A 25,010-nucleotide genomic window follows, 5' to 3' on the forward strand; every position below is an offset into this window, starting at 1 on the left:
ATTTTGCCCCTTATCGTTTTCCTGGTTGACCTGGGGAGCATCGGGCACAAAATTAATCATCGTATTACTTACCATATCACTTATCAGAAAGTTCTTTTTATCCAATGTAGGTTAAATACTTTTAGTCAAATAACTGTGCCGGTTATGGTTGGGTAATGGGTTTGGGTGTTGTTACCCAAAGACCACTTTTATCTAATTTTGAGTAATTTACAGGTTTGCGAAGCACTGGCTTAAGGCATCCATCCACAAAGCCAAGTTTGGCCTTGCCTACAAATGTTACTAGCTCATAGTATCTGACAATCTGCATTTAAGGTTTTAGTATTTGCATGACTACAGCCTAGTATGTAACTGCTTTTTAATGTGTTTGTAAAAGCTGTGAGATATGTTCATTCTGTAAACTCTGTGTACAAGTCAATTTCTGAGCTTTAATATGTGATCAATTTATTGTACAATACTGTACATGCATAGATTTCATTTACTTAATATTTCCCAGGTTTACCTCACTGTTACTGTGCATCACATTGTATTTTCCTTAGAATTCCAATTACAAATATTTCCAGTACGGAAAAAAGACACTTTTATCAGCACATATATTTATTAATAATGTAGTTATATAAATGATTAAAAAAATAAATTCCCATCAAGATCCTTTCCAACCTCAAATGAAAATCTGATAGCATAATTAAATCAACCTGCCTCCATTCTGCATAAGTATAAAAGTTCTTATTGATGTAAATATTGACAAAGCTAGGCCTCTATCGCAGGTTGTTAGTTATATTTATATATGTACTTAGACACGCATATGTTGTCTCCTATCACTCTAGATGGCTTTTGAGTATGTTTCTCTCCTATTCTAAAGGACACTTTAGTCTTTCATGAAGACAACAGCAAACATCTGTAGACTGCTTTTGTAATATCTGAATTATTTTTTTCTCAAGTACTAAGTCAGCAATGCAATTTATCAAATTTCTACTATTTCATTAAACTGCAAGGGAGACAAGGTGAATGTCATAGAAAATCTTACCAAATTACTTGTTTCATAGCTGATCTTCTGTGTGTGTGTGTGTGTGTGTGTGTGTATCTGCTCGTACAATCCTGTGCATTCATACGCTTTTATTGAATCTGGAGAGGCATATTTCTAAAAAAAAAATGTTGGGAAAGGTGATATGAAAATGGCAATTCTACAAGGAGTAGCTGAAGAGTTAGAGGTTTGGGGGCTTTAACAGGAAGGTAGCTGTTTATCTTGCCTTGCTAAAATCTGAAGTTTTGGTAGAAGTCAGTGGAACAGATGAATTTAAAATAGCACAAATGTTTTATTGGAATTATATGAATGTGTAGTGGAATATTTTGAATAGTTTCCAAAAAAATGCAGGGGAGGAACCTTCTTCCTTCAACTGATGCATCTGAATATTGCCTCTAAGGTATCAATTCCAATTCACAGCACAGTAACTAGAAATGTATACTCTGACAATCGATAACTGAATCCCTGATAAGAGGATTTATGTAGGATAGTAAGTTGATGTGTTTATTAGGCAGAACCAATGAGATTGTCTTCAAAAAATAAACAAAACCTGAACTCAGACAACAGCATCTTATAATATTATGTAAGCGTACTTCTTGCTATTTCCTATCCCCGCAAGAACCCCAAATCTGTGATGTTCTCAAAAGGGTTATTCTGTGGGTAGAACATCAGAATCATGCCACCGAATACAATCCAGTACATATTCCAGTGTAAGAAAAACACTGAACAAGAAATGAATACCAACATGAGTAACTTGTAATTCTGTTCAAAGAGACTTGTAGTTATATTATTTTATCTGTATAATTTTAAACTATGAGAATAAATAGTTACAGGTAGTTCTCAATGTACGACCACAATTGGGACTGGAATTTTGGTCACTAAACAATGCATTGTTAAGTGAGTCATCAAGTGACCGGACCCGACTTTATGTCCACTTTTAACTATGGTAAACAAATTACATAATTCACTGAATCTGCAAGACGCTGCAAGCATTGTAAGCCAGTTGTTAAAACACCCAAATTGTGATCATGGGACTGCAGGGGCAGTGGTGCGATGGTCGCAACTTACAGGATGGGCCTTAACATCACTTTTTCCGAGGCAGTCATAGCTTTGAAATGTCAACAATGAATGGTTGTAAGCTGAGGACTGCCTAGTTGACTAAATTTCTTTAATCGCTACAGCATTTTACTGTGAAAATGAAGTGGGAACGAAATAAGTGCTGTGTAAATGTGCAAAAAAAATTAAAATATCAGTTTTGGCAGAAAAAGAACTTTTAGGAATAGTAGGAACAGTAGAAACACAAGCAATTTCCTTACCTTACCATCATTTACAAGAATAGGCTAGTCGATGGTGAAAAAGCCAACCTGTTCAGACAAATAGCTCTACATCATCTGATATCTCATGAATAATAATAATAAGGAATGCTTTCCCCCCTTATATTCATAAAATGTTTTGATTGGAAAGCTAAAAGGTTTGGGAAATCAAGCCCTATTTTATGCAGATATGACTGGGTTGGAAGCTTTTTCTGGCAACCTATTTTGAAGTAATTTTGATGTTACTATCATTCTGAGCCCCCAAACAAGCCCACACACCCTACTTAGGAGCAATTTAGGTATGAACCTAGATGTGTGTTTTTCAGTGGTCCAATAATGAATAACAATATCACAAGTACTTTGAAAATAAATTTAAAAAATATTTTTCAGTCAATTGAAGTAAATTTCTTACAGTTTGAGCCATTAGGATAAACTACATGCTAGAAGACAAGATTTAATTTTCTGCTCATTTCTGCAAAGCGGTAGGGAACAGAAAATCCCAGAGCCTATCTGAAAGATGTATACTGCCTTAATAATCTCCCCTCCCTATCACCCCGTCTTAGACCCCAAGCAAGCAAAATCTATTAAGAGCAGAGCACTTAGTCCACATGCCATTATTTTAAACTATAAATATCCTTCATATCTAAAGGCAACACTCATAAAAACGCATCTAAGATGAAAGACAGAAGGAATGAGGGGATATGCTCTTTCTTCAGTACAGTATATGGCAGTCCAATTCTAAACAGGTTTACTCAAAAATACCTTCCTAAAGTTTAAAAGTGCTTGCTCCCATTAAAATATGCAGAGGTGAATTCTCAGCCTGTTTTCTGACAGTGGAAAGGAAGAACTTGTGCCCAGAGCCTAATTTATCCCTAAACTCACATAAGTGTTTTTTTCCTTCCTTCCTCATAGTTAGTGTGGAACATGGAGCAAACAGAACATATAGAAATGTCAGTAAATTGCATTACTTAATGCCTAACTCATTAGAAAAAACAACTTTAAACAAAACGTTGCACGATAGAACAAGTACCATAAATCTCGTAAAATGTACTTCTATACCAAGTTACTTTCTAACTCATCGCAGATTACAGTAAATTTATTTTACAAATATGACAGAGCTCAACTTTTTAGAGCTCTGCAAATTCGCTACACTGGAGCACATGTCTTAATTATGACATTTCTAGAACCCCAAGATGGCAGAATGAAATCCAAGTCAAATCCAAGTCAAATCCAAGATAAAATTTCCCAGCGCAACATTTCTGCTTTTGAAAAAAAAAACAAAGGAAGATGCCCTCATTCTTTGTAAGATTGTTCACAGCACTTTTGCCGTGACAAAAGAACGTAGCAGTCTATGGCTATATAACAATGGGAAAACGTAACATACAATTTTTCTTTAAATATAGTTTCCTTTAGAGTAATAAATATTTCTTATTTCTCTTAACATAGAGCAGCAGCATCTGTAAAAACTTTGGACTAAAGATCCCTAATTAAGTAATCCTAAAGAATTAGGATCACTGATACGTATTTACAATTAGCAACTGTAAGAAGACCCCATGAACTCTGAAGCTTCTTCAAAAGCAACAAGACTTTTTGTCTAGCCTTAGGCAGGCATTGTTTTTGACTCTGTTGGTGGAAAAATATATGAGAAGCGCTTTTTTTCTGCTCTTATGGATTAATTCCCAACTGTACAGCGGGGGTGGGGGGAACGATGTGCAACACTTGGTTTCCACTATTTAGAGCATCCGAAGTGACTATTATCCTCTGAAACACACTGAAAATAGACTAATTCTGCAGTGCTAGTGTTCAGGATTCAATGTAGAATAGATGATTCTGTTTGTTTTGTTCCTTTCAGTTGATGGTTCTGTTGAATCAAGTGAAAAGAGACGGTTGATGGAGGCAGAAGCAATAGACAATCGTTACAGATGAGATAATAAAAGGCAAACGCGATCATTTTGTTCTTCACTGTACTGCTTCAGATGCCAACTGTAACAAGAAGGAAAATGAATTAATTCACCACAAGGTCAGTTCAAAAGGGATGCACATTTGTTTCTGCATTGGACAAAGCCCAGAAAGCAAATGAAGTTGTTGGTGCAACATAATAGGACCCGAAGGAAGACAGCCAGGTGCAAAATGGATAGGCCTGCTTTTCCAGAGTGCCGAAGAGGACATATGATGCTGTTCTAGCTTGGTTCAATTTCACTGTAAGGTTTCTACAAAGGCATCAAATTCTTTGACGTTCCTCTCATGAACAGCCAATTTCTCTGGCAGTGAGTCCTGTGAAAAGAGAAAAATGTGCTAAGTGGCTAAACAGAAACTTCTGTGGGCAAAAGATGCAATGGAAAGAAATGCATGCTCATTCAGAAAGCTCTTTCATTAACCTGAAAACTTGCATTTTTCCTGCAGATGATTGTGAAATGGCAGGACTGCGTCAGCCATTTTTGGCTTGGTAGAAAAAATAATAATCAAGATTTTGTGTTATAATCACCACACAAAATTATTGTGAAAGATTGGCCTTAACAAATGGTTGCCATTCTAGATATTATTTCAAAAATATCCACTGACTAGAGCAGAAATCCCTAACCTGTGGGCCACGGCCCACTAGCAGGCCATGAGGGGTTTGCAACCTGGCTGCGGAAATAGCTGGTGAATGCGCATGCACCCTCACTTGTGCGAGCAGCAAGCACATGTGTTCCATTTAAGTGAGTGGCAGGCACAGGTGTACACCACTCGTGCAGATGGAGCCGCACACACATGCTTGCCAGCTACTCATATGGAACCATCCCCTCTCCCCACTGCTAGTCCGCAAAGCCAGAAATGGACTAGAGGGCAAACTAACAAGGCAAGTAGTAATTTGCCGAAGAAAACACATACAAATAAAAATAAATCAGAGCTTCAAAATTAACATTTTGAACGCCTACGTTTTCGGCTACAATATATTTAAATAAACAAATATGAAATATTTGGCCAAACACTTGAGTTTAAAAAGAAGAAATGGGACTTGAATCTCAGGTATTAAATTACATAGTTGCCAACAATAAACTACTTAGCTCACAGAAAGGAAACCAGTGACACTCAGTGGGACACATCAATATACATGTGGTTCTTTTCGAAACTGTAAGGTCATACTTACAGTTGACAAAATACAACAAAATATAAAAAGCAATTCTCAAAACCTAGGAAAAATCTACCCACATAAAACCTAAGCAAAGCACACAACAGCAAAGTGTTCACATTGTACCCCCCTCATATATAGAGCTTGAAGATACTCATTCTTAGTAAAATTATAGCTTGCTTTCTCACAAATAAGCTTCTAAGTGAAATGTGTGGATGCAGCTGTCCATATCTGCACTTCTAAAAGCGCTTTCAAACTTTCAAACTCATACAGGACTCAATCATACAAAAAGAAAATACAAAACAGCAACTAACTGAAAATGAAGAGCACCTCTGAACAAGTCAACATGAGTCTGTGACAGTGAATCTACCATTAATGTTTCCTCCAAGACTCAAGGTTAACTAGCTCCTTCCTTCCAAAGAGTCAGCTACTGAAATGGCATGGAGAGATAGAGTTAAAACTATGCTATTTCTCATGAAATAGATTTCATAATATCAATTATTTCCCAGCATTTAACAAAAGTCAGAGCATTGGGAAAAACTTTCCACAATCAGACAAAAATTCTTGAAACAAAGGAACTAATATGCAATAAAGCAAAAAAAAAAGGGCCACACCTTAATTTACTGATCGAAGTTCTGAATTTATTAGGCATCAGAGTGAAATTCAAACCATCGATGCCCTTTACAGTTTGTTAGAAAACAGAGTTAAATCTGTATAAAAGCTTCAAACCCCTGAGAGAAAAGAAAATCTTGTTGCCATAAGGGTCCCTAGGGTAGCTATTACATATCACGAGCCAGGGATTAAAAATATTTTTGGCATTTCCAGGCAGATTTCCAAGCAGTTCTTGCCTGTTTTATCTCACTTTGGCGGATTTTTAGACATATTTCAGCATGTTTAGACAGGATATTTCAGAAATTCCAGCAATAATTTTAAGGAAGGTCAAAACTGCGAGAAAATCAGTTATTCTTAGCAAACTCTCTCATATACTCATTGTGGGAAAAAGAGGAGGAGAGGAGCACTATGTATGCTACCTTAAGCTCAGAAGTAAAAAGTAGGATATAAATTAAATACATACATACAAATACAGGTTTGTAAAAACTAACATTTGGACTTTGAACTTCCTGGTTCACAGCTCTGTCTATCTGTCCAAGTTACTAATACACTCTCCAAATTGGAAGTGAAAAGCGCTATAGATATAAATGTCCCTCACAGAAATCTTATTGCCTACCAGGTCTTCTGCCATGGATTGAGCTCCAATATCAATGGAGAGGCTGCTGAGCTGAGGAGGATTTTGAAATTCACGATAGAAAGTCCCCAGGTCCATGGGGATAATGTCATCTTTAGAAAATGCTGGCTTCTAGAATGCAAATGGAAGATTTATTAAGTCAATTCTGCAAAAGCAACAAAATGTAAAATACCGTATATACTTGAGTATAAGCCGACTCGAGTATAAGCCGAGACCCCTAATTTTACCCCCAAAAACTGGAAAAAGTTATTGACTCGAGTATAAGCCGAGGCTGGGAAATGCAGCAGCTGGAGGCTGGATCCCCCGAAAGACGTCTCTGCTGAGATGAGAGAACGGGGAGGCAAGCCGCCAAGAGAATGGGGCGGTGGAGTGCTCCGCCGAGAGAATGGGGCGGCTTGCTGTTCTCTCGGTGCAGCACGGCAGAGGCTGGATCTCGCGAAAGAAGTCTCCGCCAAGCGAGAGAATGAGGCGTCTCAGCGCCCATTTTCTTGGCGAAGACTTCTTTCGGGGGATGCAGCCTCTGCTGCCCCTTTCATTCAGCTGCCAGGGCAGCTGAGAGAAAGGGGCGGCAGAAGCTGCATCCCCGAAAGAAGTCTTCGCCGAGAAAATCTCAGCGGCCATTTTCTCGGCGAAGACTTCTTTCGGGGGATGCAGCTTCTGCCGCCCCTTTCTCTCAGCTGCCCAGTGGAACAGCTTGCCACCAGAAATCAAGAGTGCTCCATCACTGGAGGTTTTTAAGAAGAGACTGGACATTCACCTGTCTGAGATGGTATCGGTCAGTGGTGGTGAAACTTTTAGAGACCGAGTGCCCAAACCGCAAGCCAAAACCCACTTGTTTATCACAAAGTGCCAAGGCAGCATCGGCATTCTGGTGCCCTCGGGGGAGGGGACAGGGAGGCGCCTCTGAGTGCCGCCTCTGGCACGAAAAAAAGGGGGAGCAAAAAATGGGCCACCGTACCGCAAGGCACAAAAACGCCAACCACCGCGCCGCAGGGTGCAGATACAAGGCACCGCACCACGTGAGAACGGGGCTGGGATAGTGAGTATCACGCAGGCACTAGCCCCGCCCCCTTTGCAGCATGTGCCTGCTTGTGGCCCCGTGCGCGCATGCACGCATGTAAAATGCTTCCCCCTCCCTTTTCTTCCAGTCCACCAACCGACAAGGACCTGCTGCTGGCAGCGGTGGTGGCGCACGTGCCAACAGAGAGGGCTCTGAGTGCCACCTCTGGCAGGCGTGCCATAGGTTCACCACCACTGGTATAGGTCCTCCTGCTTGAGCAAGGGGCTGGACTAGAAGACCTCCAAGGTCCCTTCCAGCTCTATTCTATTCTATTCTATTCTATTCTATTCTATTCTATTCTATTCTATTCTATTCTATTCTATTCCATTCACTTTCTATATTTCTATTCGATTCTATTCTATTCTATTCACTTTCTATATTTCTATTCTATTCTATTCTATTCTATTCTATTCTATTCTATTCTATTCTATTCTATTCTATTCTATTCTATTCTATTCTATTCTATTCCATTCCATTCCATTCCATTCCATTCCATTCACTTTCTATATTTCTATTCTATTCTATTCTATTCTATTCTATTCTATTCTATTCTATTCTATTCTATTCTATTCTATTCACTTTCTATATTTCTATTCTATTCTATTCTATTCTATTCTATTCTATTCTATTCTATTCTATTCTATTCTATTCTATTCTATTCTATTCTATTCTATTCTATTCTTATTACCATTCTCTATTCTATTCTATTCTATTCTATTCTATTCTATTCTATTCTATTCTATTCACTTTCTATATTTCTATTCTATTCTATTCTATTCCATTCTATATTTCTATTCTATTCTATTCTATTCTATTCTATTCTATTCTATTCTATTCTATTCTATTCTATTCACTTTCTATATTTCTATTCTATTCTATTCTATTCTGTTCTGTTCTACGTTCTGTTCCATTCCATTCCATATTTTCTATTCCATTCTGTTCCACTGTCAGAGCCCATCGGAGGCAACCCAGTCAGCCCAAACAGGAGTTACACTAAGGCTACGCAGCCTCTCCTCTCAACCTGAACCCCTCCTTACCTTTCCTTTTATCTGCATCCTATTTTTAACTGCCGGCTCTGCCCTGCCCTATTTTGTCCTTGAGCACTTGTGAGCTCATCAAGAACAGAAGGTAACCGTGGGGGGAAAGGCAGGGCAAGATCTGCAAGATCCCCATTTGCATTTGACTTTGCCATCCCATCTGGTTCGAGATAACACACGAGAGAGAGAGAGAGAGAGAGAGAGAGAGAGAGAGAGAGAGAGAGAGAGAGAGAGAGAGAGAGACGCACACCTCAGCAAAAAAGAAAGAAAGAAAAAGAAGTAGTAGAAGAGGCAGAGAGCCCCTGTGGGTAGGAGTGAGGATGGGGAGAAACAGCAAGAAGACCGGGTGGGGTGGGGTGGGTTAATCACTAATCCTTCCAGTGTTTAACCAAAGCAGCTTTTGCATTTGTCAAGCTCTGCTAGCAGGGCACTGGACGGGCCTGGCGGAGCTGCTGAAGGTGAACGGGAGAAGGTGAGTCTTCGCCGAGAAAATCTCAGCGCCCATTTTCTCGGCGAAGACTTCTTTCGGGGGATGCAGCTTCTGCCGCCCCTTTCTCTCAGCTGCCCAGCTGAGAGAAGGGGGTGACAGAGGCTGGATCCCCCGAAACAAGTCTCCGCTGAGACGAGAGAACGAGGCGTTGGAGCGCTCCGCGAAGTATGGGGCGGGGAAGCTTGCCGCCCATTCTCTCAGCGACGAAGACTTCTTTCAGGGGATCCAGCCTCTGTTGCCCCCTTCACTCAGCTGCCCGGGCAGCTGAGAGAAAGGGGCGGCAGAAGCTGCATCCCCCGAAAGAAGTCTTCGCCGAGAAAATCTCAGCGCCCATTTTCTCGGCGAAGACTTCTTTCGGGGGATGCAGCTTCTGCCGCCCCTTTCTCTCAGCTGCCCAGCTGAGAGAAGGGGGTGACAGAGGCTGGATCCCCCGAAACAAGTCTCCGCTGAGACGAGAGAACGAGGCGTTGGAGCGCTCCGCGAAGTATGGGGCGGGGAAGCTTGCCACCCATTCTCTCAGCGACGAAGACTTCTTTCGGGGGATCCAGCCTCTGTCGCCCCCTTCTCTCAGCTGCCCAGCTGAGAGAAGGGGGTGACAGAGGCTGGATCCCCCGAAACAAGTCTCCGCTGAGACGAGAGAACGAGGCGTTGGAGCGCTCCGCGAAGTATGGGGTGGGGAAGCTTGCCGCCCATTCTCTCAGCGACGAAGACTTCTTTCGGGGGATCCAGCCTCTGTCGCCCCCTTCTCTCAGCTGCCCAGCTGAGAGAAGGGGGTGACAGGCTGGATCCCCCGAAACAAGTCTCCGCTGAGATGAGAGAACGAGGCGTTGGAGCGCTCCGCGAAGTATGGGGCGGGGAAGCTTGCCACCCATTCTCTCAGCGACGAAGACTTCTTTTGGGGGATCCAGCCTCTGTCGCCCCCTTCTCTCAGCTACCCAGCTGAGAGAAGGGGGTGACAGAGGCTGGATCCCCCGAAACAAGTCTCCGCTGAGACGAGAGAACGAGGCGTTGGAGCGCTCCGCGAAGTATGGGGCGGGGAAGCTTGCCGCCCATTCTCTCAGCGGCGAAGACTTCTTTCGGGGGATCCAGCCTCTGTCGCCCCCTTCTCTCAGCTGCCCAGCTGAGAGAAGGGGGTGACAGAGGCTGGATCCCCCGAAACAAGTCTCCGCTGAGACGAGAGAACGAGGCGTTGCAGCGCTCCGCGAAGTATGGGGCGGGGAAGCTTGCCGCCCATTCTCTCAGCGGCGAAGACTTCTTTCGGGGGATGCAGCTTCTGCCGCCCCCTTCTCTCAGCTGCCCAGCTGAGAGAAGGGGGTGACAGAGGCTGCATCCCCTGAAAGAAGTCTTCGCCGAGAAAATGGGTGGCAAGTTTCCACCGCCCCATTCTCTCAGCGGAGGCTTGCAGAGGTGGCGGCGGAGCTGCGCGCGCAGCTCTCCAAACCGCCGCAGCCTGTTTGGAGAGCTGCTGCCTTCGTCCATGTTTGATGAAAGCAGCAGCTCTCCAAACTGGGGGGTGGAAGTTCTTTTTTTTTGTTCACTGGAGTATAAGCCGAAGTGGATTTTTCAGCCCAAAAAGTGGGCTGAAAAATTCGGCTTATACTCAAGTATATACGGTAGATATCATTTTGAGCTCTCGCCTGTTGAAAAGAAGGCACGTAAGTAAAAATTGTTTAACAATACTGTATGTCAATGTTTCATCTTATGGTACCGCTATGTGTTACGATTATTAGATTTCCTGGAACAGAGAGAAAGAGGAGACATCGTAACAACTGTTAATATAAGGAACTAGATTGGGAGACACCAAATCAGGCTAAACCCTAGCAAGATGGAACTGATGTTCATCCAGGAACATCTTATATCTCTTAAAAATCTCAGTTCCAGTTTTAGCTCTGAATCAGGCCACTCTCCTGGATTTTCACATCCTGCTTGAACAACAGATAGAGCCTGTGGCAAGGAGAACTTTGGCCAGCTTCAGCTGGTATGTCTTTTTATGAATTTAACTGGACCAGGAAGCACAGGCAACAGTTATATGCCTTTATCACCATATGATTAGACTACTACAATCTATTCCTTGTCCAATTCCTTTGAAGATGACGTGGAGATACAGTTGATACAGAATAGCATGGCAAGTTATACCAGAATAGAATTAATGCCCAATCTACAATTGCTGCAAAGGTTGTCAGTTCAGTAGCTCCAACGCACAATTTAAAGTATTGGTTATTACCTATATAGCCCTACATGGTATGGGTACTAGGTTACCTCAGAGCCTGCCTTGTCCATAATTAGTTTTTTCTTTCTATGAGGCCATCAACAAGATCTGCTTTCGATCCTACCACCATATAAAGTAATGGATACATAGGTTCAGAGACAGGCCTTGTCAGATACATCCCCAATATTATGGGATGGGTTACCCCAGGGATCAGTGCTTTCATTCTTGGTCTTTTGGAAATTGCTAAAAATATACCCTTTGAACTGGCCTTCTAGCCATTTCTAATGATTATTGAAGGTGGAGGGTCACCATCTATTGTACTGAACTTTTTAATTGTTTCCATTGAACTTGAGCTTAAAAAGCTTATGAAACTGCCCAGAATTGTGTGACTGTGATAGTATATACATTTTGTTACATAAATAAAGACTTTTAATACTATGCTGCAATAAACCAGTAATTTTCTCTTTGCTTCTTTTCTTCCTTCTATGTACCATTTTGGGATACACATAATCCTAGCCTATCATTGTTATTTCTAGTTCACTCCAGGTCTGCTCACTGTTTATAAGTCTTTTAAAAATGAAAATACAACTGTTGTATTGCTGTAGGTTTTGCTTCAAATAGTAATGTATCAACTGTCAATAGATTTCTCTCCCATTCCTACTTTTCCATAGTATCTATTAATCGCTTTATAAAATATTTTTCCCATATTATTTTTAACTTTGTGAAAGAACAAATTTTTATTATAAATTTAAAAATAGTTTGCTTTTTTTAATATGCTATGGTTGATTTCTGAACTGTTACATTTTTGTTAAAGGCATCCTTGTAGGTATTTTGTTTGCTCATACCAGAATATATTCTGGATAATGAAATAAACTTTTGGCAAAAAATTTTGGTTTGCAAAAATTAGGACACACAACTTTTGAATTATCTATTAACAATGCAGTGGTCTACAAAGCCATATTTATTCAAAGAGTTTAATTAATTATTGTGATCTTAATTTAGCATTCTGTTCCAGATGGGCTTGGAAAAACACACAAAACTCCTATATGTCTGGTATTTCCTATAATATTTCATTTTTGTATTGGAACATGTTATGGTCATTCTAGTAGGGGTTCATATCTTTCTGGAAAGTAATCTTCTGGAATAGAAAAATATCTGAACTTTCACAAAGGTGATTCAGTTCCAAAATAAACTAGGGATTAGATTATTGGGATAAACAAAATCCTAACTGAGGCACTACCAATGCAGACAAATAAGCTAACAATAAACAACAGCCTAATCAAGGGACCGCCAAGAATACTTCCATGAACACTGACAGGACAACCCACTAATATATAAAAATAAGAGCAAACCCCTTCTAGCACTGATGATGCTACCTAGTTTGGTAATGAAATATCTACAAGTAAACCACCAAGCTCAGAGAGCACCAAGGACCCCACAGATTCACCAAAGAGATTGATGTTTCTTGGAAGAAAACTTTCCCCCAAATACCAGAGCATAGAGTTTTAAATACGAGTTACTTGTGTAATGTAAAGGGTTGTATGGACTTACAAAATCTATCATAACAAAATCATCATGGATATTCCCACTGCTGCCGCCACTGGAACCAACTGAGTGTAGGCTACCTTGTAAGGGAGATTCTGTGTCTGGAGAATCAGGAGGATTTACCTGTTGAAGAAATTCAAATGTCTAATTAGCATAATCAAGTCCTGATGTGCAAAATTAAGCAGAAACAAGAAGTTATCTTTGCACAGAATTTATAGGCATGCCTGGCATTCAGGAGCCACAATTCTGACAACAATTGTATAGGACTGAGAAAGGTAAGCAGTTCTTACCATGGGATCGTTATCTTCTAGTTCAAAGCTCTTGGGAGCAAACATTTGAAAAGGAATGTCCAAACTGGCCATTGTCACCTAAAGAGGTTCAAAAGACAGAATCTCAAATGTCTCCTGACAAATCTTACTGTTTCTGCCAGGATATATTGCTGCAAATTTTCATGCCTACAGCCCTAAAACTGGTCAGGACAAGTTTGGAGATTAGAGAAAGCCAAATACAGCCATCTGGAATGGAATTTCTCCAGTGTGATGGGAAAAGTCATTCCTTGTGTTTCACTTCTGAAGCCATATGCAAGCAGTGAACTAAAGCAATTACCTGGCTGATGGGCTTGTTGACAAAGGCTCCCACCTTTCGAACAAAGAAGGTCTCCAAGGCATCACGTGGAGACCCGCTCTTTCCTTCACTGCTGTTAGATACAGTTTCTGGATCCTCACTGAACGTTGAAAGAGAAAGAGGGTGTAATTATTATTATTACACTAGAGATATACAACCACTGGTACAAAGTACATATTTTTCCTAATTATCTTTTCTAACTTTTTACTGAAGTTATATATAATACTTACCATAGAATTAAAACTTAGATTTTAAAGGTGTTCTGGGTACTCAACCAATGACATAGTTTTTATTTGAAACAGTTATGCTTTATCTTCTAGCATCAGTCCATTCATTACATACACACACACACACACACACACATACGAATACACAGGTTTCCTCGACATTTGACTTGTTATCAGCAGCAATAAACTTTATATGTACTACATTTTAAAAATTAAGGTAGTGTAGTTAGGATTAAGAAAGATATTTTTTTTCCTCCGAAGTATTTTTTTTCAAAGAATGAAGAGATCTCCAAAGGGAAGAGGCAGGGTTTAAAAGTTTTGTTCCTTTTCTGGCACTTAGTGGCATTGGCATAATCTAACAAGAATGAGTTTTAACAATTAATATTGTTGGGAGTTTGAGAATTATGCTATCTTCCCATGTGGGTGCTACTTACAGGAAATGTAGAAGAAAACTGGAAAAAAATTCCTAGAAAAAGTTAGGAACTTCAAAGGATGATGTTAAGCCTTTCTTCCAAAGCTACTGATCGACACAACAAATGCCATTAATTCTCAAGCAAGTTCAATTTTGCTCTGTAAAAGTCATACGTAGACAGTTAAGGAAAGTTAAATACCTACCTACTAGATGGAGTAACTGCAGAATAGTGGCCTCCATCCAGGGGAGTGCATGTCATTATCTTCTCATGATCTGCCTGGGTGCCATGCATCGGTTGGCTAGGAATCATGGGCACTCCTCCCTCCTTTCCTGGAACGACCAACTAGAAAGTACAAAGATCAAACTTGTTATTTTTGAAGTCATTCGGGAAAAGAGGGTTTGTTTTTCAGTTAAAAATTATGGAATCGATGACATATTTTGGCTACTATGGAAGAAGCAGTGTGCTTTGTTTCTCAGGAACTTGAATGATTTCTACCAATAGGCAAAGACTTCAGGAAGAATTTCAGTCAAATTTATAGGAAAGTATAGAGAAAGAACTAAAGTAGATCTAAATGGAAGACGACTTGAATAATTGACAGCTGCCCAGAATCCCCTGAAGCAGTTTTTGCTTTTTTTTTTTTTTGGCTTACTGTCAGATTACCTTCAAACCTTCTTAGCAAGCAGAACTGAGCTGTTTCTCAGAGTATACCTTAAAAGTAAGATACTTTGCACCAGAGCAACATTTTAATGTGAATACCTTGTAATAATTATAAATTTTATTCAATGCACATGGATTTATACCTTGCCCCATTTTCATGGTCATATAAAACATCCAGCTATAGCCACGCTGTATTAAATATGACTGCAGTAGATGTGTCTTCCACTTTTTCAAACATCATATAAAATAATCCACACTTCTAAAAGTTAAGCAAAGAAGGAATGATCAAAGTTCCATAAGGTGTTGAGGCTTTGCCAAGTATCCAAGATGAAATGAAATTCTATAATTCTGAGATGCAAATCAAGAATGATAGATTCAGATGCAATTGGTGATATCAGGAAAAAAAACCAGAAGTTCTCACTTTAGTGCAATAACATATATATGTGAGTAAATCTGAACTGCATATTAATTCTCTAGGTCAGGGGTGTCAAACTGCTGGCCCGCGGGCCGGAAGCCTCACGCGGAAGCCACGCCCACCCCATTGCCGGCAATGGCAAAACTGTCCCGATACGTCGCGTGACGTCGCAAGTTTCACATGTCTGCTCTAGGTCCTCACTTTAAAAGAATGCTCATTAAAGTCTTATTTCATGTGAATCCCAAAAACAATGTTAGTGTTGTTTGTTTGTTTTCAACTATTCTCCTATTTTCTTTGCCGATATGGGACAAATAGAATAAGTTCAGAAAAAGTGTTAGCTGTCAATGAGATACATTTGAGAGCAGCAAACCTCTAAGAGTACCTGATGGGGATGTGTAGCACTCAAGCCGCCAGCAAAGACTACTGGGTAGCCCAAGTCAGCTGATCCAACTCCCAAGGCTGCAGGCTGATAAGAAAGACGAGAGCTGGAGAGCTAAGAAATAGGGGTGGTGAGGAAAAAGAAGAGAAAGGGAAACCGCAGAGTCTGAATAACGTTTAGATATACAGGAAAGGAAAGGAAAGGAAATCAGGTTTCCAAACTAAAATTGCTAGTCTGTTTCTAATCCTCTCTCTGTCACACACAAAAAAGTTAAGCTGGTTTCAATGGAACTTATGACTGATATTCAGGATTTTTAAGGACTAATTAAGGAAATGACCTTTATATACAGGTTTGTATATATATATTGTAGTTTGAAAGTTAAAGAGTGCTATAGTCCAGTATTTTAACATTTTAAATAAGGAAACAATCTGTGCAAATGACAGTACAACCACTGCTTTGACAGAAGCTTACCAAAAAGAATACCGTGTTAGATAATTGTCATTCATATGCCCCAGAAAATATCTTGAATTTCAGCCGTAAAATGCAAAGTTTACCAAGCAGAACTTCTAGTCATCAGAGGGGAAATCTTAGCCTGCATCAAAATTACTATCTGAGACATTTCACTGCATCTATTAAAATAATTAGGAAACCCACAAAAGATGGGCCAGAGGACAGAACTGATACTTAGTTTGTATTAAATCTCTTACTCTTTTGACTATCCAGAATATGTACCGTATTTATTGGCGTATAACACGCACTTTTTCTTCCTGAAAATAGGGGGCAAATGATGTGTGCGTGTTATACGCCGATATAATGTTAATGACCCATAGTAAATACCGCACCTTTTTAAAATGAGGTGCGTGTTATACGCCGGTGCGTGTTATACGCCGATAAATACGGGTATATTCCAGATTCTATGAAAAATAAAGTTTGGAATTAAAACTCTCACATATACATATATGCACTAATTTGCATAGTATGTTGCATTACACTACCTGTTGTGAGCATTGTACATGAGTTCCTAGCTAAGGAAAATATGCTTGTGTGTATATTTATGTGTGTATAAGTGTATCGTTTGTGCGTATAAGTGTATCATTATCCCAATTAACACTATTAAAGCAAATGACAGGAAACCTCTACTCTTTTGGATGCTGTTGGATGGTAAATCCTATAATCTATAACTCCATAGGTACCATCTCTATATTAACGAGTCAGATTTGTATTGCAGGAGGAGACTGCTGTAGTGACTAATACAAAGGTATTCTGCCATTGCTTTTTTTTTGCAAGATGTTTTTTTCAACTACTCATTCAAGCCCAGAGTGATGAGATTTCTTGAATTCCAAGTACTATCAGTTCAGTTTCTTTTTTAATTCTTATTCACCTCTATCCAAGCTGCATTCTTGTTATATTTTTTGAGCATCCCCATAGTTGAGCTTAGAACTGCATTATTTCTTCTTTGTCAGGTGTGGACTGATTCAGTACAGTTTCTCCATGGATGACTTGGTAGAAATGTTTCCAATTCAGCTGAAATTTGAGATTCTACCTATAATGTTCAAGCTTCATATCTGCTGATTTTCTCGGCTACTGTTATTTGCTGCTGAAGTGTTTCCAGTGTTTTCTTAATTTTCCTTGTTTCTAAGTAATATTTCTTAATTAGATATTCTTTGGTCATCTTGTTCTTCAGCTTCTTTTAACCGTTCCAGTTTGCTTGCATCTGATTTTAGCATATTGATCAAGGTGTTAGTAATGACTTACAAAGCCCTACATGGCATGGGTCTGGATTACCTATGGCAACACCTGCGGCCGGCGTCAACCTCCCTCCGTCCAGTGCGCTCCCACAGAGAGGGCCTCCTCAGGGTGCCTCCGATCAAAGAATGCCGATTGGTGGCCCCCAGGGGGAGGGCGTTCTCTGTGGGCGCGCCAGACCTGTGGAACCGCTTCCTGGTTGAGCTCCGGATGGCCCCCGACCTTCGCTCCTTCCGGCGCGATTTAAAAAGGTATTTATTTGAGCAATCTGACCTGGTCTGATGGGTTAGGGTTGGGTTTTAATATGTTTTTAAGTATTGTTTTAAATTTTAAATTTGGGCATTATATTTAATCGTTTTTTAACTTTTGTATTCTGTTTTTATATTTATTGCCCTGTACACCGCCCTGAGTCCTTCGGGAGAAGGGCGGTATAAAAATATAATAAATAAATAAATAAAAATAAATTTTCCAGCCTAATCTTCCATTTTGGTGGTGCACTGTTTGGCTTTTTGTCTTGTTGATTCCCCCCCCCAGGTATTCAATTACAAATACAACTGGGCTGTACATTAGTTGGTTTGTTTCTTGCAGTGAGCTGGCATTTATAGTTGATATTGCCGTATTGACATCTTTTAATATTTGTGTTATTTGTGTCTTTCTTTGGAACAAGCTTTAGGCAGCCTTATTCCATTGTTTTTGTGCTGTTCTAGATGTTCAGTTTTTTTTTGTTTCAATTCCTCTTGTTTTTTAATTAGAGGGGTTTTTTTGTTCTGTGAAGGAGGTGTCTGGTGTTTGGGAACGAAAATGATTTAATAGCTATGCTGGCTTCTTCTAGCTCCAACTTACCTTGGTTTGCCTCTACAGTCTGAACTACTTCTGGAAGGCTTCAATTTTTTTTTGCCTGTGGTAGACCTTTATAGTTATTCCAATTCTGCTTCTGTGAATACTTTATTTCACATTATAAATCAACATTCATCTACTAGCCTCTGTTCGGTTATTTCTGATTCTGGATGTTTTTTCTTTCCAGAACTAGTACTATACATTCTTTTCAGATATCCTCTTCTCATTGAATTTTATTTGTAATAACAGGTCACTGTTTCAATCTGGATATATTTGCGATGGGTAAATAATTTTTTCTTCCAATAGTCCTGCAGCTGCTGGCTCTGATTCCTTAGCCAACATCTTGAGTCCTCTACCCCATTGTTTACCAGATGTCCATGAACGTCAGCATCTAGCACAGTCCTTATTGACCAAGGTGACACCCAATCCAGTATGGCTCCCTGTAAATTACATCTCACCATACTGCTAATGGGAGAAGCACTCATTAGTATTATGAGATTTTTTTTAATCCCACTATTTTTTAATTTGGTCAATGCAAGACAGCATTGAAAATGATGGTTCCCCCCGCCACTCCGCAGCATTCATTTTATCCAGGAATATGATTAGCATGATCATCTGCACAACCATACTGTTTCCTTATACTTTCATTACAGGCATGGCAGTCTTTGATTTATGACCATAATGGAATCTGATACATGACTATCTCATTTAACCGTCCCCCTCCCTACTCTCCCCATTGCGGTCGTTAAATTGAGAATGGAGTACCTCAAAGGGTGGGGGAGGCCTTGGGAGGCCCAGAAGTGGGCATTATTTTGGGAGTAGTCACAATTTATGGACTGAGCCATATGCCAAGGGATGAAGTGGCCTGCTTACCTTTTCCAACATAATCTTCAGAGCTTTGGAGATCTCTAGAAGGCAAGTGAGTTGTCAGGGATGGGGTAGGGAGGAGGGAGGAGGGGCTGGGACCCAGCAGGGTGAGAAGCAGGTCCAAGGCCTGCAGAGTGCTACATTTACAGTCACTGAGCTAGGATTATGGTCACATGACATCTCGCTTAACAACCATTTCACTCAACACCCAAGATTCCCATCCCAATTATGGTCATAAGCCAAGGACTACCTATATAAAACAGAAAATACCTTATCTGTATTATGATTGGAATTATAAATGGATCCTCTTAGCAATGGCCTACCTTTCCCTCATCCTCTTGCTATGCTTTTTCCCAGGCTCAGCAACAAAATTTCAAATAAAACCTCATATACCATAACTCTCAATCAATTCTTAGCATCTCTTTTCCACTTTGGGCGGGGAAAAAATATAGTAGGCATGACTGTGACAAAAGCTGGCACCCTCAACAGACAGTTACAAGATTTTTTATTAACTCACTTGATGTGAAAAGGCCAGCCCCATCATAGGGCCCTTCAAGGTGTCCATCACCACAGGAGGAGGGGTATGAAAATGTGCTTTAGTGACAGTAAATACACACTATACAAAGACAGGAACACACACACACAAAAAAAACACAAGGAAGAGAAAGAAAAGAACTTCAGAAAGGAAAATGGAAGAGTTTGATGAACTGAATGTTATGTCCAGACAGATATTGGAAATGTTCATTTAGAGAACTGCAAGGCACTTCATGATTTGCAAGAGGTTTAGCATTTCACTGTTGTATTTTCCAAATTAATTTCTTTTTAATTCTATGTTGCATTCGAGAATTCAGTTTAGATCAGGAAAAAGATTTTGCTGCAAATACATGGGCCTTCTAAGGATTAGGTCAAATGGTTATTGGGAACAACAGAGAGGAAGAAAGATCAATTCAGTCAAAACTATCAAATATTCCAATGAGCTCAACCACTTCTATCTACGTTAGCTTAAAGAATGAAGTTCCAGTGAAAACAGGAGACAGGCATATGCAGAGGGGATGGAATGGGGAAAGAATGAATTGTGCCATGAAATCACAATACAAACCCTTATATATTTGCATCCGATATAAACAGATAATGGGTGGGGGTGTTGGTTTTCCATTTAAAGTGGACATATAAGACGATAGAGCAAGTTTTTCGATCACAAATTTTATAACTTTTATAATTACAGCCAGAAGAGATGTCTTTTCATATTAAACATAATTAAGACAATGGCAATACTAAATTCAGAACATCTTAAGAAGTAATTCTTGTCAAATGTTGATGGTCAATTAATTATTCAAGAAATAGTCTACAAGACAGAATTTACAGAATGCTCTAAATCAGGTATCATTTGACATTATATAATAAGCTAGGGAAATGGGGATAAGGAAATCAGCTGTAATTCACACTCAGCAGAATATTTTCTCCCTAAAATGACTATATAATCAATTACACGCAACCTAACTTTCTCCCAACTACCAACACTGCCTTTAAAGAAGAACTGAAACTTATTTCCATGCCAGTTTTAAAACTAAGCCTTATGTCTTGATTTTTAATCCAAATGTTTTGCAAATTATGTATACAATTTTTAAAAATCTGAAAATTACAGATGGATAAAAAGGTGAGACTGTATATGTTATCATCAATAGATTGTCATCAAGCTTGAACTGGACCTAGTTTTTTCATACGCCTATACCAGGGGTCGGCAACCTAAAAAAGGAAAAGAGCCACGGGGAACCGGTTCCATCACAAATTAAAAAAACTGGGATCCGCGCGCGTGTGTCCATGCACGCGCATGCGCAAAAAAACGTTTTGCGCATGCACAAAACGGTTTTTTGCGCATGCGTGGACGCACGCGGTTGCCATTTTTTTTAAAAGTGAGATGGAACCGGTTCCCGGTTGCAAACGGGCCGCGGCAGCTTCCTCAAAGAGCGACGCCGCGGCCCGTTCGCGCGGAGGTACCTCTCCAAAGGTTTGGGGAGGTGCGCACGCAGCTCCGCCCATTCGGGGAGGTGCGCGCGCACCTCTCGGAATGGGCCGCGGCGTCGCTCTTTCAGGAAGCTGCCGCGGCAGCGTCCTCAAAGAGCGACGCCGCGGCCCGTTCGCGCAGAGGTACGCGCGCACCTCTCCAAAGGTTTGGGGAGGTGCGCATGCAGCTCCGCCCATTTGGGGAGGTGCGCGCGCACCTCTCGGAACGGGCCGCGGCGTCGCTCTTTGAGGAAGCTGCCGTGGCCCATCTGCAAAGCTGCCGCTTTCGGCAGCTTTGCAGACGGGCTGCGGCAGCGTCCTCAAAGAGCGACGCCGCGGCCCGTTCGCGCGGAGGTACGCGCGCACCTCCGCCCATTCGGGGAGGTGCGCACGCACCTCTCCAAACGGGCGGTGCCACTCTCCATTTGGAGAGGTGCGCGCGCACCACTGCCCGTTCGAAGAGGTGCGCGCGCACTGGGCGGCTGGGAGCCGCAGGAGACGGCTCAAAGAGCCGCATGCGGCTCCGGAGCCGCGGGTTGCCGACCCGTGGCCTATACTCTATTCTTATTCATTAAAAATACAACCTCTTGGTATATCTAAGCATAAGGAAGCGTATTCTGATCGATGTCTGTCACTGTTTAGTTGCCATGCTCTTCATTTTGTATATCTTCACAGATTGCAAAAGTATTTAGCAATTTTTTTTGCTATCAGCTAGCCACACTAGGAAACGTCTAAAATGATTTGGAAAAACAACTCACCTGGGATGGGGGAGACGTAGAGAAAGAGGTTGTGCATACTTCTTGAGAATCTTCTACTGATGGATATGCCACTGCATTTTCTTCACCTGTTCTGTAACAATCCAAAGATACATTTTTTAAAATGGAAATGTTTAATAGTAGCTAAGCAAACCCTATGGACAGTACCAAAAGGCAAAACGATATGACGCTGGAAGGTGAGCCCCTCAGGTCGGAAGGCGTCCAATATGCTACTGGGGAAGAGCAGAGGGCTAGTACTAGTAGCGCCAGAAAGAATGAAGCGACTGGGCCAAAGCCGAAAGGACGCTCAGCTGTGGATGTGTCTGGTGGTGAAAGGAAAGTCCGATGCTGTAAAGATTTTTTCTCCATAGGAACCTGGAATGTAAGATCCATGAATCAAGGAAAGCTGGACGTGGTCAAACAAGAGATGACAAGACTGAACATCGACATCTTAGGTATCAGCGAACTAAAATGGACAGGAATGGGTGAATTTAATTCAGATGACCATCAGGTATACTACTGCGGGCAAGAATCCCTCAGAAGAAATGGAGTAGCCTTCATAGTCAATAAAAGAGTAGGAAAAGCAATACTGGGATACAATCCTCAAAATGACAGAATGATCTCAGTTCGAATCCAAGGCAAACCATTCAATATCACAGTAGTCCAAGTCTATGCCCCAACCACCAGTGCTGAAGAGGATGAAATTGACCAGTTCTATGAAGCTCTACAGCACCTTATAGAACTAACACCAAAAAATGATGTTCTTATCATCATGGGGGATTGGAATGCTAAAGTAGGAAGCCAAAAGATAACCGGAATAACAGGCAAGTTTGGCCTTGGAATGCAAAATGAAGCAGGGCACAGGCTGATAGAATTCTGTCAAGAGAATACAATGGTCATAGCAAACACCCTTTTCCAACAACCCAAGAGACGGCTCTACACATGGACATCACCAGACGGTCAACACAGAAATCAGATTGACTATATGCTCTGCAGCCAAAGATGGAGAAGCTCTATACAGTCAATAAAAACAAGACCAGGAGCTGACTGTGGCTCAGACCATGAGCTTCTCCTTGCAAAGTTTAGGCTTAAACTGAAGAAAGTAGGGAAAAGCACTAGGCCACTGAGGTATGAATTAAATCATATCCCTGTTGAATATACAGTAGAGGTGACAAATAGATTTAAGGAATTAGATCTGATAGACAGAGTGCCTGAAGAACTATGGACAGAGGTTCGCGACATTGTACAACAGGTAGCAACCAAAACCATCCCAAAGAAAAAGAAATGCAAGAAAGCAAAATGGCTGTCTGAGGAAGCTTTGCAAATAGCTGAGAAAAGGAGGGAAGCGAAAGGCAAGGGAGAAAAAGAAAGATACGCCCAATTGAATGCAGAATTCCAGAGAATAGCTAGAAGAGATAAGAATGCCTTCTTAAATGAACAGTGCAAAGAAATAGAAGAAAACAATAGAATAGGGAGGACCAGAGATCTTTTCAAAAAAATTGGAGAGATGAAGGGAACGTTTAATGCAAAAATGGGCATGATAAAGGACCAAAATGGCAGGGACCTAACAGAGGCAGAAGAGATTAAGAAGAGGTGGCAAAATTACACAGAAGAACTATACAAGAATGAGCTTAACGTCCCTGATAATCACAATGAGTTGGTCACTGACCTCGAGCCAGACATCCTAGAATGTGAAGTGAAGTGGGCCTTAGAAAAGCTGAGCAACAACAAAGCTAGTGGAGGTGACAGTAGCTATTCAAAATCTTAAAAGACAATGCAGTAAAAGTGCTACACTCAATTTGCCAGCAAATTTGGAAAACTCAACAGTGGCCACAGGATTGGAAAAGATCAGTTTACATTCCAATTCCAAAGAAAGGCAGTGCCAAAGAATGTTCAAACTATCGCACCATTGCACTCATTTCTCATGCTAGTAAAGTCATGCTTAAAATCCTACAAGCTAGACTTCAGCAGTATGTGGATCGAGAACTACCAGAAGTACAGGCCGGATTTCGAAGAGGCAGAGGAACTAGAGATCAAATTGCCAACATACGCTGGATCATGGAGAAAGCTAGGGAGTTCCAGAAAAACATCTACTTCTGCTTCATTGACTATGCTAAAGCCTTTGATTGTGTGGATCATAACAAACTGTGGCAAGTTCTTAAAGAGATGGGAGTACCAGACCATCTTATTTGTCTCTTGAGAAACCTATATGCGGGCCAAGAAGCAACAGTGAGAACTGGACACGGAACCACTGATTGGTTCAAAATTGGGAAAGGAGTCCGGCAAGGCTGTATACTGTCGCCCTGCCTATTTAACTTATATGCAGAGCACATCATGAGAAAGGCAGGGTTAGATGAATCAAAAGTTGGAATTAAGATTGCCGGAAGAAATATCAACAACCTAAGATACGCAGATGATACCACTCTAATGGCAGAAAGTGAAGAAGAACTAAAGAGCCTCTTGTTGCGGGTGAAGAAGGAGAGTGCAAAACTTGGGTTGAAACTTAACATTAAGAAAACCAAGATCATGGCATCCGGCCCTCTCAATTCCTGGCAAATAGATGGGGAAGAAATGGAGGTAGTGACAGATTTTATTTTCCTGGGCTCCAAGATCACTGCAGATGGGGACTGTAGCCAAGAAATTAAAAGACGCTTGCTCCTGGGGAGGAAAGCCATGGCAAATCTAGACAGCACACTAAAAAGCAGAGACATCACCCTGTCAACAAAAGTGCGTATAGTCAAGGCTATGGTCTTCCCAGTTGCAATGTATGGCAGTGAAAGTTGGACCATAAGAAAGGCTGAGCGCCAAAGAATTGAGGCCTTTGAACTATGGTGCTGGAGAAGACTCCTGCGAGTCCCTTGGACTGCAAGGCGATCAAACCGGTCAGTCCTAGAGGAGATCAACCCTGACTGCTCTTTAGAAGGCCAGATCCTGAAGCTAAAACTCAAATACTTTGGCCACCTAATGAGAAGGAAGGACTCACTGGAGAAGAGCCTAATGCTGGGAAAGATTGAGGGCAATAGAAGAAGGGGACGACAGAGAATGAGGTGGCT

General features: G+C 41.0%; 1 protein-coding gene across 5 annotated transcripts in view; it reads right to left on the reverse strand.

The window, feature by feature from the left end:
- Positions 1–405: 405 nt before the first annotated feature.
- The window catches only part of ATG13 (autophagy related 13), a 38,122-nt gene continuing 13,517 nt past the window's right edge, over positions 406–25,010 (reverse strand). For 2 of the 5 annotated variants that reach the window (XM_081315213.1, XM_081315212.1), the window contains 7 exons: positions 21,961–22,051; positions 14,500–14,639; positions 13,640–13,757; positions 13,324–13,401; positions 13,040–13,156; positions 6,675–6,803; positions 406–4,608 (listed from right to left, as the gene is read on the reverse strand). In XM_081315213.1, the coding sequence (XP_081171339.1) occupies positions 4,531–4,608; positions 6,675–6,803; positions 13,040–13,156; positions 13,324–13,401; positions 13,640–13,757; positions 14,500–14,639; positions 21,961–22,051 (751 nt within the window). In that variant the 3' untranslated portion in view covers positions 406–4,530. Of the gene's footprint in view, positions 4,609–6,674; positions 6,804–13,039; positions 13,157–13,323; positions 13,402–13,639; positions 13,758–14,499; positions 14,640–15,751; positions 15,863–19,715; positions 19,815–21,960; positions 22,052–25,010 lie in introns of all 5 variants that reach the window. The other 3 variants (XM_081315209.1, XM_081315211.1, XM_081315210.1) reach the window with 3 other exon arrangements.

This window comes from Vipera berus (assembly GCF_964194415.1).
Source record: "Vipera berus genome assembly, chromosome: 1".
Taxonomy (NCBI): domain Eukaryota; kingdom Metazoa; phylum Chordata; class Lepidosauria; order Squamata; family Viperidae; genus Vipera; species Vipera berus.